This window comes from Periplaneta americana, chromosome 12 (assembly GCF_040183065.1).
Source record: "Periplaneta americana isolate PAMFEO1 chromosome 12, P.americana_PAMFEO1_priV1, whole genome shotgun sequence".
Lineage (NCBI taxonomy): Eukaryota > Metazoa > Arthropoda > Insecta > Blattodea > Blattidae > Periplaneta > Periplaneta americana.
Window position 1 is genome coordinate 38,125,776 of NC_091128.1, and position 17,630 is coordinate 38,143,405.

Genomic DNA, 17,630 nt, shown 5'->3' on the forward strand with positions numbered 1-17,630 from the left:
ACGTGATGATACACTTCATTTAGGCAGAGCTAATAGTTCAGAAGCTGTGTGTGAAAATATTAATATCAGTGATTCTAGTGCCATTAAATAATAAATATCTTGTCCTAATGGTAGCTGTTCAAAGAAAATATACTTTCGTAAATATGACAAGAGTTATTTGGAGCTTGGATTTACTTGGTGTGGCAATGGGAGTGAACCAAAATCTCGGTGCTTTGTTTGTTACGAAGTGCTTTCAAACGAAACTTGGTTTGTGGGTCAGTTGTATATAGCAGAAGATTTTTTCGCCATTTCAAACCCTAAGAGTCTTTTTTGGTTGAAAATGATCTCGTTATTGAAGAAGAATTGTGCAATAACGTAGGTTCGCATCTCGAAACTCTGAAGTCATAATTTGACACTTATTTTGCAAGTAAATATGAATTTTCATGGGTTTGTGATCTCTTTCATTGCGATATTGAAACTAACAAACTTTCATTGGTGAAAGAGAACAGTTAATTGAACTTTCGATTGACATTGGACTTAAAATTAAATTCCAAGCGGAAGGTATGGTTAATTTCTGGACCTCATCACAAATGAAAAGAGAATACAGTGAACTGTACAATGGTGCTTTACAGATTATAATTCAGTTTACTTCTTCGTATCTGTGTGAGAAAGGGTTTTCATCACTAACTGTAATAAAAACAGTACCGAAAACAACTCATGTACGTGGCGATCTTCGACTTAAGCTTACCAGCGTACATCGAAATATAGAACTGTGCAAGAATCAGCAGGAGCATCCATCCATACAACACGTATTATTTTTTTTAGTTAATAAGTTAAAGATTATCCAAACTCTAATAGCCTTGAATTACAAAAAAAAAGAAAATGAATTTTATTCTATTAACATTAATTTAATTAGTTAATACTAATATAAAATTAATTGAATTAAATTAATTTTAATTAATTGATTCTCTTCTACAATACAATTATACGAGTATTAAAATATACCACAAAAATGATAAATTTGCTTTCGAAGGGAATAAGAGTAAGGTGGTCCGCGGAACTGTTCTGACATAAAAAAGGGAATAAGAGTAAGGTGGTCCGCGGAACTGTTCTGACATAAAAAAGGGAATAAGAGTAAGGTGGTCCGCGGAACTGTTCTGACATAAAAAAGGGAATAAGAGTAAGGTGGTCCGCGGAACTGTTCTGACATAAAAAAGGGAATAAGAGTAAGGTGGTCCGCGGAACTGTTCTGACTTAAAAAAGGGAATAAGAGTAAGGTGGTCCGCGGAACTGTTCTGACATAAAAAAGGGAATAAGAGTAAGGTGGTCCGCGGAACTGTTCTGACATAAAAAAGGGAATAAGAGTAAGGTGGTCCGCGGAACTGTTCTGACATAAAAAAGGGAATAAGAGTAAGGTGGTCCGCGGAACTGTTCTGACATAAAAAAGGGAATAAGAGTAAGGTGGTCCGCGGAACTGTTCTGACTTAAAAAAGGGAATAAGAGTAAGGTGGTCCGCGGAACTGTTCTGACATAAAAAAGGGAATAAGAGTAAGGTGGTCCGCGGAACTGTTCTGACATAAAAAAGGGAATAAGAGTAAGGTGGTCCGCGGAACTGTTCTGACATAAAAAAGGGAATAAGAGTAAGGTGGTCCGCGGAACTGTTCTGACATAAAAAAGGGAATAAGAGTAAGGTGGTCCGCGGAACTGTTCTGACATAAAAAAGGGAATAAGAGTAAGGTGGTCCGCGGAACTGTTCTGACATAAAAAAGGGAATAAGAGTAAGGTGGTCCGCGGAACTGTTCTGACGTAAAAAAGGGATCCTCTTTCAAACAAATTTGAGAAACGCTGACATATGCGGTTGAAGGTGACAGTTTGATACTTTAATAAATTACTTACTTACTTACGGCTTTAAGGAACCCGAAGGTTCATTGCCGCCCTCACATAAGCTCGCCATCGGTCCCTATCCTGTGCAAGACCAAAGCAGTCTCTATCATCATATCCCACCTCCCTCAAATCCATTTTAATATTATTCTCCCATCTACGTCTCGGCCTACCCACAGATCTTTTTCGCTCCTGCCTTCCAATTAACACTCTATATGCATTTCTGATTTCGCCCATGCGTGCTACATGTCCTTCCCATCTCAAACGTCTAGATTTAATGTTCCTAATTACAGTATTATGTCAGGTGAAGAATATAATGCGTGCAGTTCTGCGTTGTGTAACTTTCTCCATTCTCCTTAATTTCATCCCTCTTAGCTCCAAATATTTTCCTGAGAACCTTATTCTCAAACAACCTTAATCTCTGTTCCTCTCTCAAAGTGAGAGTCCAAGTTTCACGACCATACAAAACAACCGATAATAAAACTCTGTCGTCGATTTGCAAAAGAGAACATGTAGCATATAACAAAGTGTTGAAAAATCGCAAAAACTATAACTAAGTTAACAAATTAAAATGTTCATATATTTTTTTCCAATTAGATCACTATGGATACATACATTCAGTATCCATGAACATTTCAATTCTTTAAGTTTGTTTTTTTTTATGATTTCCAACACTTTGTTGTTTTGGACGTGTCCCCTTTATCAAATCGACGACAGAACTGTTTTATAAATCCTAACTTTTAGACTTTTTGACAGCAAACTAGATGACAAAATCTTCTGAACCGAATAATAACACGCATTTCCCATATTTATTTTGCATTTAATTTTCTTTCGAGTGTCATTTATATTTCTTACTGTTCCTCCAAGATATTTGAATTTTTCTACCTCTTCGAAGGATAAATTTCCAAATTTTATATTTCGATATCGTACAATATTCTGGTCACGAGACATAATCATATACTTGTCTTTTCGAGATTTACTTCCAAACCTACCGCTTTAATCGTTCCAAGTAATATTTCCGCGTATTTCCTAATCGTTTGTGGATTTTCTCCTAACATAGCCCATTCACGTCATCCGCATAGACAAGAAGTTGATGTAACCCGTTCAATTCCAAACCCTCCCCGTTATCCTGAACTTTCCTAATGGCATATTCTAGAGCGTAATAATTACTAGTATTTTCTTCTAGATGCACGATGACTACAATGGATCCCGAGACAGGAATTAGAGAACCGTCGATGGAACCGCTACGTACTCTAAAGGCGTAAGTAGAATTTATAACTATCCTAAAGTGAGAAGTTAAAATATTGATGCGACGTACCGGAGGATGTTACTTTATGAAGGGAATTAAAATGGCTATAGGAAGGAGAAATAACTGCCTTTGTGTCGATGAAAATATATAGAACAATATTTATGAATTAGTAAGTAGCAAATTATTTTGAATAGTCGCTGGGATTAAGGAAATCCAGATAAACAGTTTCTTCATATTTTGTGTTTGACGGCACCGAGGGAAAAATCACGTAAAATTGCCATGTATGAAAAGGGAAGCAAATAGCTACAATTCTCATGTAGACTACTGTAAATTAACATTTTATCTATAAACATACACAAAAACAACAAACAAAGAAACGAAACAAAGGGAAAACAGAGCTTAGTAGTGCATAATACTCGTAAATACCTTCACTTGTGAACGTGAGCTCTCACGGGATCAACCGAAGTCTTCTGAAGACTTTGCGTATGGCAGCCGATCATTTTTCTAAGATTATGGCAGACGGCATTACCTACCTACAGTTGGTTAATGTTATGTTTTATTTAACGACGCTCGCAACTGCAGAGGTTATATCAGCGTCGCCGGATGTGCCGGAATTTTGTCCCGCAGGAGTTCTTTTACATGCCAGTAAATCTACTGACATGAGCCTGTCGCATTTAAGCACACTTAAATGCCATCGACCTGGCCCGGGGTCCTACAGTTGGTCTCAAAAGTATTCGTCCATCCGACCTATTACCATGATTTATTAAACAAACAATAGTCTGCTAATATTCGGTTCAAATCTATCACGTACAGTACACTATGTATTTGTACAATTCTAATTCTAATTTATTCACAATTTACATGATACATATGAATTGTTACCCGAAATGAGCATACGCTCGTGCTCGGGTACGGTCCAGTAGTCTAGAATTGATGAAAAAGTTAATAAAGAAAGTACTAAATACCAACTTTAAGACTCGTAAAAATTATCCATTAAACTTTAGTAAATGGTTAACATAATGCAGCCAGAATAAGCTTTGTATTATTTCATAATTATTAAATAAAAATCATTTACAAAAATACTCCAGGATATAGTGCCACAAAAGTATTCATTCCCCTTGTACTATATATTGTATTAGTTCATGATGTGCTAGGCTTTGAGTCAGTTAGTATTACATACAGTGTCTGTGAGCAAATGTGAATACAAGGGAAATAACCTTCGTTGAACGCGAACGAATTATTCAACTACATGAAGAAGGGAACTTTCACAGAAAAATTGCCAATAAAATAGGAATACAGCGAACAACAATATCCAGTATCATTAAGAAATATAAGACATCATTATCTGTAATCAGTACACCAAGAACAGGACGACCAAGGAAGCTGGCACGGCACGAAGAGAGAAGCATTGTGAGGACTGTGCAGAAAAGTCCTCATGTTTATGGCCCTGTACTTCGATCGGAGGTAGAGATACAACAGGTAAGAACATCAGCACCGAAACTGTTAGACGTGTGTTACGTAGAGCTGGTTTGAATGGAGGTACAAGCCGGAAAAAGCCCTGGATAAATAAAGTGAACCGTAAGAAGAGATTAGAGTATTTTAGTAAGCCGCCTGAGTTTTGGAAACAAGTACAGGGACATCACTTTATTTTTACTAACATTTTTAACATTAACCTGGCTATACTAGGAAACACTGTTACCCTGTTTGGAGTTGCTAGTACAATATGTAAACAAATTATTTTACTAGCTATAGGAGGAGAGAAAAGTAGTGTCTCCATTTATGTTACAGGGAAAAATAGTATTACGATTTTCAGTTTGGTCATTACTTTACAGTATTTTATCAAAAAACAGTAGAATAGTAATAATTTTTTTTCACAAACTCTAGTCTTTAGGTTGTTATATACATTATGTAATGTATATTTTATTCAGCATATTACTAACCTAATTTATTCCTGAGAATTTTGTGAGCACTTCCGTAAGAAACCCCAATTTCTACAGCTAACTTCTTGACCGACTTATTAGGACCTCGTTGCATCCTTTCTCTAGCATCATCTACAGCATCTTCTGTCACCTTTGTTGGCCATCTTACACTCTGTTGCTCTAAATTTATCTACCACATTAATGACATTTCTACGAAAATATTCCGTAATGATATAATCAGGAAATTGTGAAGAAAAAAAAAAGAAAAAAAAAAAGAAAAACTGTTTTTCGCATTCGGTTATATTGTAATTCCAGTTTCCATCATCGTCCTTCATACCTACAAACAGTAAAACAAAACTCTTGTTTAAATAATGCTGTTAAGTACCGTACCATATTATAGGGTACCGTACTTTCGGTAACTCTAATCTTCACTTGTGCTCAGTCCACACAGATAGTCCACACCTGTGGAGTAACGGTCAGCGCGTCTGGTCGCGAAACCAGGTGGCCCGGGTTCGAATCCCGGTCGGGGCAAGTTACCTGGTTGAGGTTTTCCCTCAACCCAATACGAGCAAATGCTGGGTAACTTTCGGTGCTGGACCCCGGACTCATTTCACCGGCATTATCACCTTCATTTCATTCAGACGCTAAATAACCTAGATGTTGATACAGCGTCGTAAAATAACCCAATAAAATCAAATCCACACAGATAAATTCAGTTATGCTACACATCATACCTGTGTGAAAATAAACTTGAATAATATAAGCTTTTTCTCCTATAGAAAATGCAACATATTTCTGAAACACACTGTACTCTGTACTGTTTATTTCACTGCTAGTAACAGCGGCCGTAAGTCTGTGTGACTGACGTTAGCAAGGACATTAGTGAAAGGGGTGAGAGTCAAGTACATTTAGAAACCCAGGTACAATAAAAATTGAAGTAAAAATAAAATGATGACCCTGTATTATTTACTGATGAGGGTAAGTTTACCTTATTTAATTCCTCTGACAAACGACGAGTATGGAGAAAGAAGAACGAGGAACTACGGCCTACTATAAAACATGGGGGAGGGTCCATAATGATATGGAGGTGTATGTCGGAGGATGGGGTAAGTGAATACCATGAAATAGCTATAATTATGGACAAGATGGGTTATTTGAACATCCTAAAACAGCATGTGATGCCAAGTGTGCAAAAGTTAGGCATCGATGGCGATTTCTTCTTTCAGCAATATAACGACCCGAAGCACACTGCATGGACTGTTAAGGAATGGCTGATATACACTGCACCTTATGCGCTAATATACACCTCCCCAGTCACCGGATTTAAATCCGATAGAGCATTTATGGGCGAAACTTAAGCAAAAAATGAGACAAAGGCAGGTTCAAGTAAAGACAGTTGGAGACGATGCTTCGCTGAAGACTGGAACACAATGGGACCAGAAGTGACAAAAAATCCTTGTGCAAACGATACCAAGAAGACTTCAAGCAGTCTTTGCTTCCAAAGGACAGTCCACAGGGTATTCATATGCAATTAAATTCTTGTGAATTTATTTTGTTACTGTAGTGGACGATTACTTTTGTGACACTACTTTTTTCCAAAGAAATGTTTTTTTTTTTCGTTTGTTTTTATAAGCCACTGTTTCAAGAGATATGTATTATGTTGTCACTTCTTAATTTGCTAATGAATGCAGATTTTCATTTCAAAATGCATTGATTTTTATTTTTCATGCTATTCACTTTCCGTATCATTGCAAGTAGTGACCGGACAAATACTTCTAAGACCAACTGTAGGTACAATCCGTTTCCATAGAAAAACTGCTAATCTCACAGCTTACTGTAGTTAGTCTCGTCCAAGCAGCGGCACGAGTAAGACAAGCTTAGGCCTACGGTATACTGCGGAGCGATCGTGTATAGTGAACAATGTTTACTACTAGTTGCAGTGTGTTGTGTATTTGTGTTTCTTTTTCTTTTTGATTTTGCTTGCAGAGTGCTTTTTTTATTTCATCTATACACACTCCGTATGTATAAATAACTATATCCCTCACTGATTTATTGATCAAGACCGGCGTAAGTTCGGTTATTCTGTCACTGTTAGTTTAGGAGATATTCAGATTTTTTTGTGGTAGTGATTCTACGGGACGCAGTGTATTTTTATTCTTTGAATATCGATTAGTTTCATTTTAATCTTATCCAAATAGTTCCAATAGTTTTAATTTTATCATCTGAATTTTGTATTTTTTTATTCAGATACATTCTCTTTGTTTCTTTTACAACTTTTACAAATTTTACAGTAGTTCTTATAGTAGTTAAGAACATGACTATCACTATCCTACCCATTCAATATAGATTCCTTTTTGTAACACATGATATTTTAATTCCCTGAGCTGTCCACAATTTTTTACTTTTATATCTTTTCACCACCTTGACTGGAAAAAAGTCATTGAAATAATTTGTACATGTAGTTAAAAATACATTAAATTTATTATTAATGTCAGTGGTACCGGCACTATATACATTTTCCCAAGATTCATTTTGTAGTGCATTTAAATGATGAAGAGATTCAGCATTTATAATCCTTGTTTTGTTTTGTTTTGTTTTATTTTTAAATTAACACTTTGGAATTTTTCACTTACATTGAAAACACTTAGAATTTCTGCATCCTGATTAGACGGCCATTTATTAAAGGTACTGTTGAATAGGAATTCAGTCTGCTTTCATCTATAAATATATTATCAATAGCTGTACTACTTCCAGCTTGTATTCTGGTTGAGAAACTTACTGTGTGATTAAGATTATAAGTTTCAAGAAGTGAGTTTAGTTTGCTTTTACGTAAGCTTTTTGATAGATAATCCATGTTTATGACACCACATATTACAAATTCGGTATGTAGTTTGTAAAGTCCTTTCAATAATGAATCTAAGTTAGTTATAACTTTTTTATAATCCCCCATTGGCGCCCTATAATATAATTAAATTTGACATCTCTAAACCAACTTGTATTGCACAGATTTCAATATCTTGTTGAAGACAGAAATCAGATAGGCCTATATCAGTTTTACTAAATAATAGAACCTTTCTGATAAAAATACAAGCACCCCCTTTTTGGAAGACATGTCTACAGAAATAGTACCTAATAAATACCCATGTAAAGACAGTTGTAATATTTTCTGTTGTTTGATATGATGTTCAGTTATAACTTACATATTAACTCATCTATTAAATAATTATATCTTTGTCCCCTTTGCTGTGGACGCCTTCGGTTCTTGGAGTCATGACGCTAAAGTTTTGGTATCTCAAATAGGCCAAATTTTGATCTCCATCACTGCTCAACGTTTAAGTATTGCAATTCAACGCGGAAATGCAATGAGCGTTTTGGGTACTCTTCCCGAGTCCCGCCCTTTGGATGAACTCTTTCTCTTGTAAAATGTATTTAGTATTCCGTATGTAAATATTTGTATTTGTATTTAGTTTTATATACTGTATTGTTCAAATTGTAAAATTTATTGTTAAACTCATATTTTTAATTTCGGGGAATAGTTTTTTTTATATACAGAGAATATTTTTTTCATTGTACGGAGTATAGCCCTAATATCTTATTTTACGATTATATATAATTCTACTTACATAATATCTCAGGTTTATGATTTTGAGATGCTATAGAAGTGATCAATTCATCAGTTTTTGTTTTAACCTCCTAATATTTTGATGAAAAATAGTGAAGTTACTATATTTAGAATATTCATTATTAGAAACATTAAAATATTCTTAATTTAATTGAACTTGTTTTAAACACCTCACTGAAAAAGGAGCAGGCTTCGCGCTGACGGGCGGGACAGACAGATAGATGCTTAAGAATCAAATACATAACTGAGTGTTCGTGAGTACAGGTTTCCGTTGGTAACGTGAGTTATAAGGGGATTTGAAGAACTAAAAGATACTAACATTTTTTTTTTCTGTAGTCTAGTCTATTAGTCATAGTAGTCTATTGTTGGGATGTAGGCCTAAATGATGATATATTATCGAACTTTATTTTATTTTAATGTGGATGATTTTTGTATTACATATAGCATGTAAATTATGCAAATGAATATTAACACGTAATATTTGAAACAATATCTTACATATTATAAGTGTGTGTGTGTGTGTGTGTGTGTGTGTGTGTGTGTGTGTGTATACATACACGCATCATACATCTTAGGTGAAATGAGTCCGGGGTACAACACCGAAAGTTACCCAGTATTTGCCCATATTGGGTTGAGGGAAAACCCCGGAAAAAACCTCAACCAGGTAACTTGCCCCGACCGGGAATCGAACCCGGGCCATCTGGTTTCGCGGCTAGACGCGCTAACCGTTACTCCATAGGTGTGGACTGTATGTATGAATGTATGTATGTATTGATTTATTGAAAGAAAGTTTTCCACTTTCAGAAGTAGAATAATGTGCTATCATTTTTGACTACACAAGTGATGCTCATATTGAGTTGAGGGAAAACCCCGGAAAAAAACCTCAACCAGGTAACTTGCCCCGACCGGGAATCGAACCCGGGCCACCTGGTTTCGCGGCTAGACGCGCTAACCGTTACTCCACAGGTGTGGACTGTATGTATGTATGTATATATGTATGTATGTATGAATGTACGTATGTATGTATGTATGTATGTATGTATGTATGTATGTATGTATGTATGTATGTATGTATGTATGTATGTATTGAAAGAAAGTTTTCCACTTTGAGAAGTAGAATAATTTAATATTAGATTTAATTTGCTATCATTTTTGACTACACAAGTGATGAACTCACGCCCTATTCCCTCTTTCAGCATTAGGTGTAAGTCTACGTTCTTTGCCTTATTTTAAATTTTGGTCTTGCACCATGTTGACTACCTGGCCGTGCTCTTAACATATTTGTATCTAATGCTAGCTGAAAATCCTCAGAAGCATGAGCAGGGAATGGGTCATATGACCAAATGCTTCAATGTATAAATAGCAGATTATGGTGTTAATTATTCTTTTCAGATATCGCCAACTGAAAGATCCGAGGGCCAAAGAACTTGAAGGTGATTCTCCGGTTATGGGTCTGTATTTGGGACTGCATGCTGGCGGACTAGCGAAGGTTGGCGACCCTGTCTATGTGGGATAGAACTGCATGTGACAGAACACCAACGTAACCGTGCACAAAATAATGAACAAAATAATCTAAAGGAGAGTTGTGCGATGTTTTAACAGTGTTTTCCTTCATTTTATACATTTATGGCTTACTAAGAAATAAACTGCAATCATGGCTCAATATTTCGCAATTATTTCATTCGTACACTCCTCAGTTAAGACTTGGAGAACGCCACTCTTAAGTGGTAAACTCTGTTTGCACTTTGAAGGCCTATTGATTAAGTAAAGAATTATCTTAAATATAAACACGCTTGACTGTGTAGTAGTTATCAATGTCGACGGATTTTTAAGTGTAATCAAAATCCTTGGCGTGGTTTTCTTAGGAAATAAAGTTAAATTGCCACATAGAAACACACTGTCCCTGAATGAGAGAGATCTGGGAAAAATTTAATAACATACCTCGCTCACGAAAAAAAGATTGAACTCTTGTGTTTATCGTCTTCATAATATAATTACATCATCGTATGTATTGAAGTCATCCATCTCACAATCGCGTTCTGTATGCGTTCTGCCAGACTGCCAGGAGAAGAACGCATTGGTCCACACTTGGAAGTCTTAGTTAACAACAAACCATTATTAATTAGCCTATTATAAATCTTATTAGTTATTACATTATTGTTATTGTCAGCTCTAAAATCCATCTAGATAGCCTACTGTATTTCAAATCATACATTGGTATACTACTAGGTATAGTGCTATGTTATTACACATTTCTGGTTAATTCTCTGTATCTGAATTCTTTGAAATCTTTTCCAACGTTATTGAAGTACAGCGGCACTACTTGTGATCATTCGAAAATTATTATTATTATTATTATTATTATTATTATTATTATTATTATTATTATTATCATCATCATCATCATCATCATCATCCTTCACGAATTAGGCCTCTGTAGACCTGTTTCGGCCCCATCTAGCAGTCTTCTTAACGGTCTTCCTGGTCGACGATGTCCTCTAGGTTTATATTGCATCATAATTTTTGGGATTCTTGAATTTTCCATTCTTCTTACATGATCTAGCCAATTGAATTTGTATCTGGTGATTTTTTCTTCTACTGACTCTACTTCTAATTGTTCTAAAATTTCTTCATTCCTTTTTCGGTCTAAAAGAGTATATCCTGCTGTTCTCCTGAAAAATTTCATTTCCGTTGCTTTGATTCTGTTCATGTCTTTTTTCTTTAATGTCCAAATCTCGCTTCCGTATAGAAGGGTGGGTAATGCTAGTGTATTATATATTTTTATTCTTGTAGATTTTTGTACTAATTTAGCTTTTAATGTATTGTTTATTATTCCTAGAATTTGTGTAAATTTGGTAATTTTCTTGTTCACATCTTTTTCATTTTGATAAGATATTTCACAACCCAGATAATTGAAATTTTGCACTTGTTCGAGGCATTGGTTATTGTGTATTATCTTACTTCTCACTGGGTCTTGTCCTAAAAATGCCATTACTTTTGATTTTTGTGCTGAAATTTCCATCCCAAAATCTTTTAATATTTCATTTAATGTATACAATCCTCTTTGTAAATTATCCTCTGAATTGGAAATTATGACTTGATCATCGGCATAGAGTAAGGTATTTAATGTTAGAGCACTGGTTATTTTGATTCCTGATGTGTAGATTTGGTTCCATTTTAAAATAATTTCATTTATATAAATATTAAATAAAGTTGGTGATAGTGGACAACCTTGTCGAACTCCATTATTAACTAATTTTCTTTCGGATATACAGTTATTTATTTTGACACTTATTTTGCTGTCCGTGTAGATTTCTATTATATTTTGGAATAGCAAATTTGGAATATTTGTTTCTTGTAATATGTCGAATAAAAGGTCTCTTCGGACTTTATCAAAAGCTTTCACAAAATCAATAAAAGCTATATGGGTTTCTAAATTAAATTCTCTTCTTTTTTCCAACAATAGTTTGATACTAAATAATGGATCTACACATGATCTTCCTTTTCTAAAGCCATTTTGACACTCCAGAAGGAAAGTTTCAGCATGTTTTTTTAATTTTTCATTTAAAATCCTACTAAATATCTTATAACATGTGTTGAGGATACTAATCCCTCTATAGTTTTCAACATTCTGTTTATCTCCTGTTTTATATATGGGAATAATTACACTATTTTTCCATTCTTCCGGTAAAGTGGCAGTCAGATATATTCTGTTTAGAAATCTTAGTAATCTTTCTTGAAATAGATCTCCTGCATATTTATACAATTCTGAATTTAGGTTATCTTCTCCAGGTGATTTACTATTTTTCTTCTTCTTTAATGCTTCTTGTAGTTCTTCTTTTGTAATGCATTGTTCATCTGGGTTTTTTGTGTCCCAGAATTTTGAATCAAAAGTAGGATTGTTCCATAAGTTTTTGTAAAAGTCTAGGAATGTTTCTATTTTGGGGCAAGGGTTTATCTTGGCGGATTCCTTTATGTCTCTGTTCATGTATTTTAAAATTTTATATGTATTGGGTTTCATTTTATAAATGTCAGTTTCTAAAAAAGATATAAACTCTTTCCATGATTGCCTGTGTCGTTTTCTAATTTCTCTGTTAGCTATCGCCCTTTTATGTTTATAATCTATTTCATCATTAACGGATTTTGTTTGAAGGTATTTTCTATAAGCTATATTTTTATTTTTTATGATCTCCTTAATTTCATCATCCCAAGATCTTAATTTTTTCTTTTGTGTGAAAGCCTTATATTTTCCGATGCTCTCCGTGGCTGCCTGTGATATTTGAGTTTTAATATTTTCCCATTCTTTGTGAATGTCTTCATCTTCAGGTATTTCTAACATTTTTTGTTCAAGTCTTTTTTGATAAAGCCAGCGTACACTGTCGTCATGGATTAATCTAATTTTGTAACGCATTAATTCTTTTTTGGGGGCATTTATCTTTGTTAAATGTAGCCATCTTGGTGTATATCTTACTTTTGCTAATACAAGGTAATGATCTGAATTATTATTATTATTATTATTATTATTATTATTATTATTATTACCTTCATCATTGTTATCATCAACAACATTCGACACAAATAATAACGTTTTTCCAATGCTGAGCAAACAATGTTATGCTCAATAATTATTGTTCTATATAATTTTCACCATAGAACTTTATGGCCAGTCTTATTAATCTTCTGCAACATGATCAATGTGTTTCAATTAATCATTGTCTTCTCTCCAGTCTTTTGACTCATAACGTCTAAATTCGAATTACCTTAATAGAACAAATGAAGGGATTTGGTGGAACGATTTGTTACGCTGAAGTCATTTCACTTTTATCGTCTTGGAATACTTACGTCACATGCGATCAACTCAATAGTGTGAACGAGTCCATTCCTACACGCGATGGAATTCCCAAATTTTCAGGGCGCCCATTAAGGTGAGCCTGATTCCCCCTCGCTGTACAATATTTACTTTTTAAGTTCATATATTTAAGTCAGCCATGTCCAACAGGTGAAGTGCAGAGTAAAGAGCAAGTTGCAGCTCTCAGTGTCTCTCCGAGCAGAGGATGACGTAGGCGCTGCAGTTGAAGTGTGTGACTACGCCCGCCCTACAGATTTACAGGTCTTGCACATCTAACGACAGTTTAAACTAGTCTAGTCTGCACATACAAGCAGTAGATATACACAAAATGTCAGAAACAGCGTGTTGTTTAAAACGATGTTCATCACCTACTAATGTTCAATGGGAACAAATCTATTTCTTAGTCAAATGTCATGGTGTGGCCAAGTGCTTAATTTTTGCAAAAGAAAGCATAGGGTAAAGGTCATAGTGATGGGCGCTTTAAGATGCGTTAAAACAAATATTTGACTGAAACCTTACAATTTTCTGAGATATTTTTCTCATTTTTTTCAGTAAACACCTAAGTGTATTTATGACTCTTTGACATAAGAAATAGAGAAGGGCCGGGCAAGTTCGTCATTAGGGTCAACTTTGTCATAGCATTTGTTTCGAAGACCTGAGCAAATAGGGGCTTGTTTAGAGGGTAGCGTGTTGAGGAAATATTGCCGCTTGCTGTGAATAACGCTTGTGTGGTATGGAGAGATATTTGCATTTCTGACAGGTAAATATATTTTTTTTAACTCACGACTTTTTATAATTACGATATTGAAAGTCTTAAGGAACCCGTAATTAGAACATTAACGATATTAGTGAGTGGCATCGTTATTTAGAATGACTAAATCTGTATCAGATTATGAGCTTCGCAAGGCGGTTGAAAGTCTCTAATAGGGGTACTGATTAATATTTTTTTCTTGTCAATTGGGGCAACTTCGGCAGTAAGCAGCCAATGATGCCCCATGGAAACAAATAAGAATATAGGGTTCTGTATTGTTTTTATCTATATAAAATAAATAATTATGGCATTTAAAGTAATTTAAAGCAATTATACATTTCAGTTTCGTATTAATTACCGGTAAGATGGTTCGAAATTACAAGAGGAAAAATGAAAATAATTATGATCAGAACGCACTCAAAGCTCTACGTGAACATAGAGAAAGGAAGAGAAGTTTGTCATCTGTCAAAGTGTGCGTGTGTGTGTGTGTGTGTGTGTGTTTGTGTGTGTGTGTGCCACGAACTACACTTCAATATTGGCTGAAAGTAGATCTTCCAGCACCAGGTGTACAAAATAAAGTCAGGTTTAAAAGAGTGTTTGCTTGAGATATGGCTGACAATTTGAAGCAGCATGCAATCAATCTGCAGAAAACGTATTTCGGAAAGTCTGGAGTGTAATTTCGAAGATTAGCCTTCGAATTCGCAGCCAATCATATAGAGCAGGGATGCAAAACTGTTCCACAATTGTAACACACGTCACAAACCGGAATACGTAACTTATTCCTTCTCTTCAACCCTCGCGTCATTGTAGGATAGAGGGAGAAGAGATATGTATTCAGTGTGCTTGCCAAACGTCACAGAAACGTCATTGAAGGCTCCGATCTTGTGGACGGGGGAACAAACTCTTTCCCCATGCTTCCACCCCTCCTTACCAGTTCTTGATATACAATAGCACCCTTTCAACAGAAACAAGAAGATGGCTGGACCTGCCTGACTTGAGGCTTTCAAGAAGTTAGAAAATTGTCTAAACAAAAAATACAAGATTAGCCACACAAAATTGAACACAACACTGAAGACGAAGAAACCTTTTGCATATATTGCAGCGAACAATATGAACTTACATAGGAAGAATGGATTACTTGCCAAGAGTGCAAATTATGGGCGCATGAATAGGTACAGATATGGAAAATGTATTTGGACACTTCATTTGTGATATGTGCAGATATTAAATTTAGCCCTATGATATTTTGTTACATTGTAAATCAAATCTGAACTTGGAAATATGTTTTTGTTGAGGATACAAATACTGACGAAGTTGCCCCAGATGGGCACATTAGTATTATGATATAAAACCGACACATTTATTTCTAAATTGAGTTTAATTTATGTTTCCAACATCTAGGATATTCTTCACTCTATTAATTATAAGTATATTTTTTTCTCTTTTTCACAACAATCTAATAATCCTAATCACTTGAATGTTCTTCTAATTCTCTCGCACATTTCTTTCAAAAGTATACATTCTCATCTTCCAATCATTATTAGCCTACTTAACTCATCTTGCAAACACCTCTTGTGAAACACTTAAAAATACTTTTTTTTTCAGGAAATGTCATGCAACTTATTATTTCAACACCCGCTGCATGTACGTATGTATTTATTTACACTAAAGTGGGCAAGCACCCGGTGGCAATGGTACAAACAATATAAACAATACACAATACAATTAGATACACAATACAGAATTAGAATACACAATACAATCATACACAATAATAACGTACAATTAATAATAAATAAAATAATTAATTAATAAGTGAAATCAATTTTATATTAGAACCTACATATGTATTGCATAAGTTTCACATTGGTACTGATAATAATCTTTCACTTTACTCTCATCTCACTCACTTTACTGGCACTATGACACATTTCACTGACACTACAACTTATAACACATTTCACTGACACTATAGAACACAGTTCATTGACACTATAAATTATCACTGATCGGAACTATTCACTGCACTGTAAAACCGTAACTTCACTCACTCACCACGCTTCACTAATACAACAGTTCAAATAAGACAAATAATACCGTTATTTATACTTATAAACAGAACGACATTTAAACTAAACATTTCTAGTCTAAGACCCTCTTACAAGCTATGTTTAATTAATTTACAATTCAAACCAAGGGCAAGGGAGTAACTCATCAGGCTAATAAACACATTTCATATAAAAATAAATAATGTCACCTTAATTTTAATTTACACTTTATACACAATGTTTTAAGTTATTCTTGAGTCTCCTTAAGGAAGGACAGCCCTCAAAGACCGCTGCAGGTAGGTCATTTCAATCATTTATAGTTCTATTTAAAAATGAGAATTTACCTACATCCGTTTCCTGTTTCCTACATTTGATTTTAAAATCATGATCGTTCCTATCATAGTACGTTGGCTTCTCTAGCCGAGCCGTTATGTCTACCCATGCTTCCTGACCTAGATGTGCTCTATACAATGATGTTATTCTAGTTTTTCTACGTCTGTTTTCCAATGTTTCCCATTTAAGTTCTTTCATCGTATCATTCCCGTATTCTCTTTTACATTTAACACATTTAGCTGCCCTATACTGGATCCTTTCTAAGGAATTTATCTGATATATTCTATAGGGATCCCAACATGTACAGTAGTTTCGTATTCCATTAACGGTCGCATTAACGTTAGATATGCTATTTCCCTCGATTTGGGGCTAGCCTATCTCAAGATTCTCATAATAAAGTGAAGTGCCCTCCATGCTTTCCCCAAGAAAGTTTGGAGTCCTTTTATACGCCGAATTATCTTTCGATTTAAAAATATCGTGTTGCTAAGGAATCTTAGTCTCCGTGGTGTATATTTAATGGAATTATGTAAGGGGATTGATATTTTTTATTTTCTATGAAAACTAGGACATTCCCAATTGGGAACATTGGCGGTTCATGTGAAGTATCATTACATTTCTTTTTTTTATTCTTAATTCAATTCAGACAGACAACCTTGCTGTTTTAGTTTACATATAAGCATATTAAATGTATCTTATAAAAATATTATGTATTTATATTTGTATTGATGATACAAATCATTGTACATAAGAAATTAGCATAAAGTGTAAAAAAAAACATGGATATATTATTTGACTTAAGGGAAAGAGGAATATATTTATTAACATCTGGAAATTCAAAATTGTATGTATTGACATGTATTTTAAATATTACAAAAAAATCCAAAACAAAAAGTACAGAATATCTTACAGTGGTGATAATCCATGGAAAGCTGGGAAGCGGTGTAAATGCATATTTCTTACACACACACACGACATTGCAGGCGTGCATTTTCCTTGCAA

At 34.6% G+C, this 17,630-nt stretch overlaps 1 protein-coding gene across 1 annotated transcript in view; it reads left to right on the plus strand.

Annotated features, from left to right (window-relative positions):
* LOC138710314 (mitochondrial amidoxime reducing component 2-like) overlaps window positions 1-10,315 on the plus strand; it is a 54,372-nt gene extending 44,057 nt beyond the window's left edge. Inside the window, exons 6-7 of the mRNA XM_069841120.1 lie at window positions 3,047-3,121; window positions 10,043-10,315. Coding sequence (XP_069697221.1) covers window positions 3,047-3,121; window positions 10,043-10,166 — 199 coding nt within the window. The 3' untranslated portion in view covers window positions 10,167-10,315. The remainder of the gene's footprint in view (window positions 1-3,046; window positions 3,122-10,042) is intronic.
* The last annotated feature ends 7,315 nt before the right edge of the window (window positions 10,316-17,630 follow it).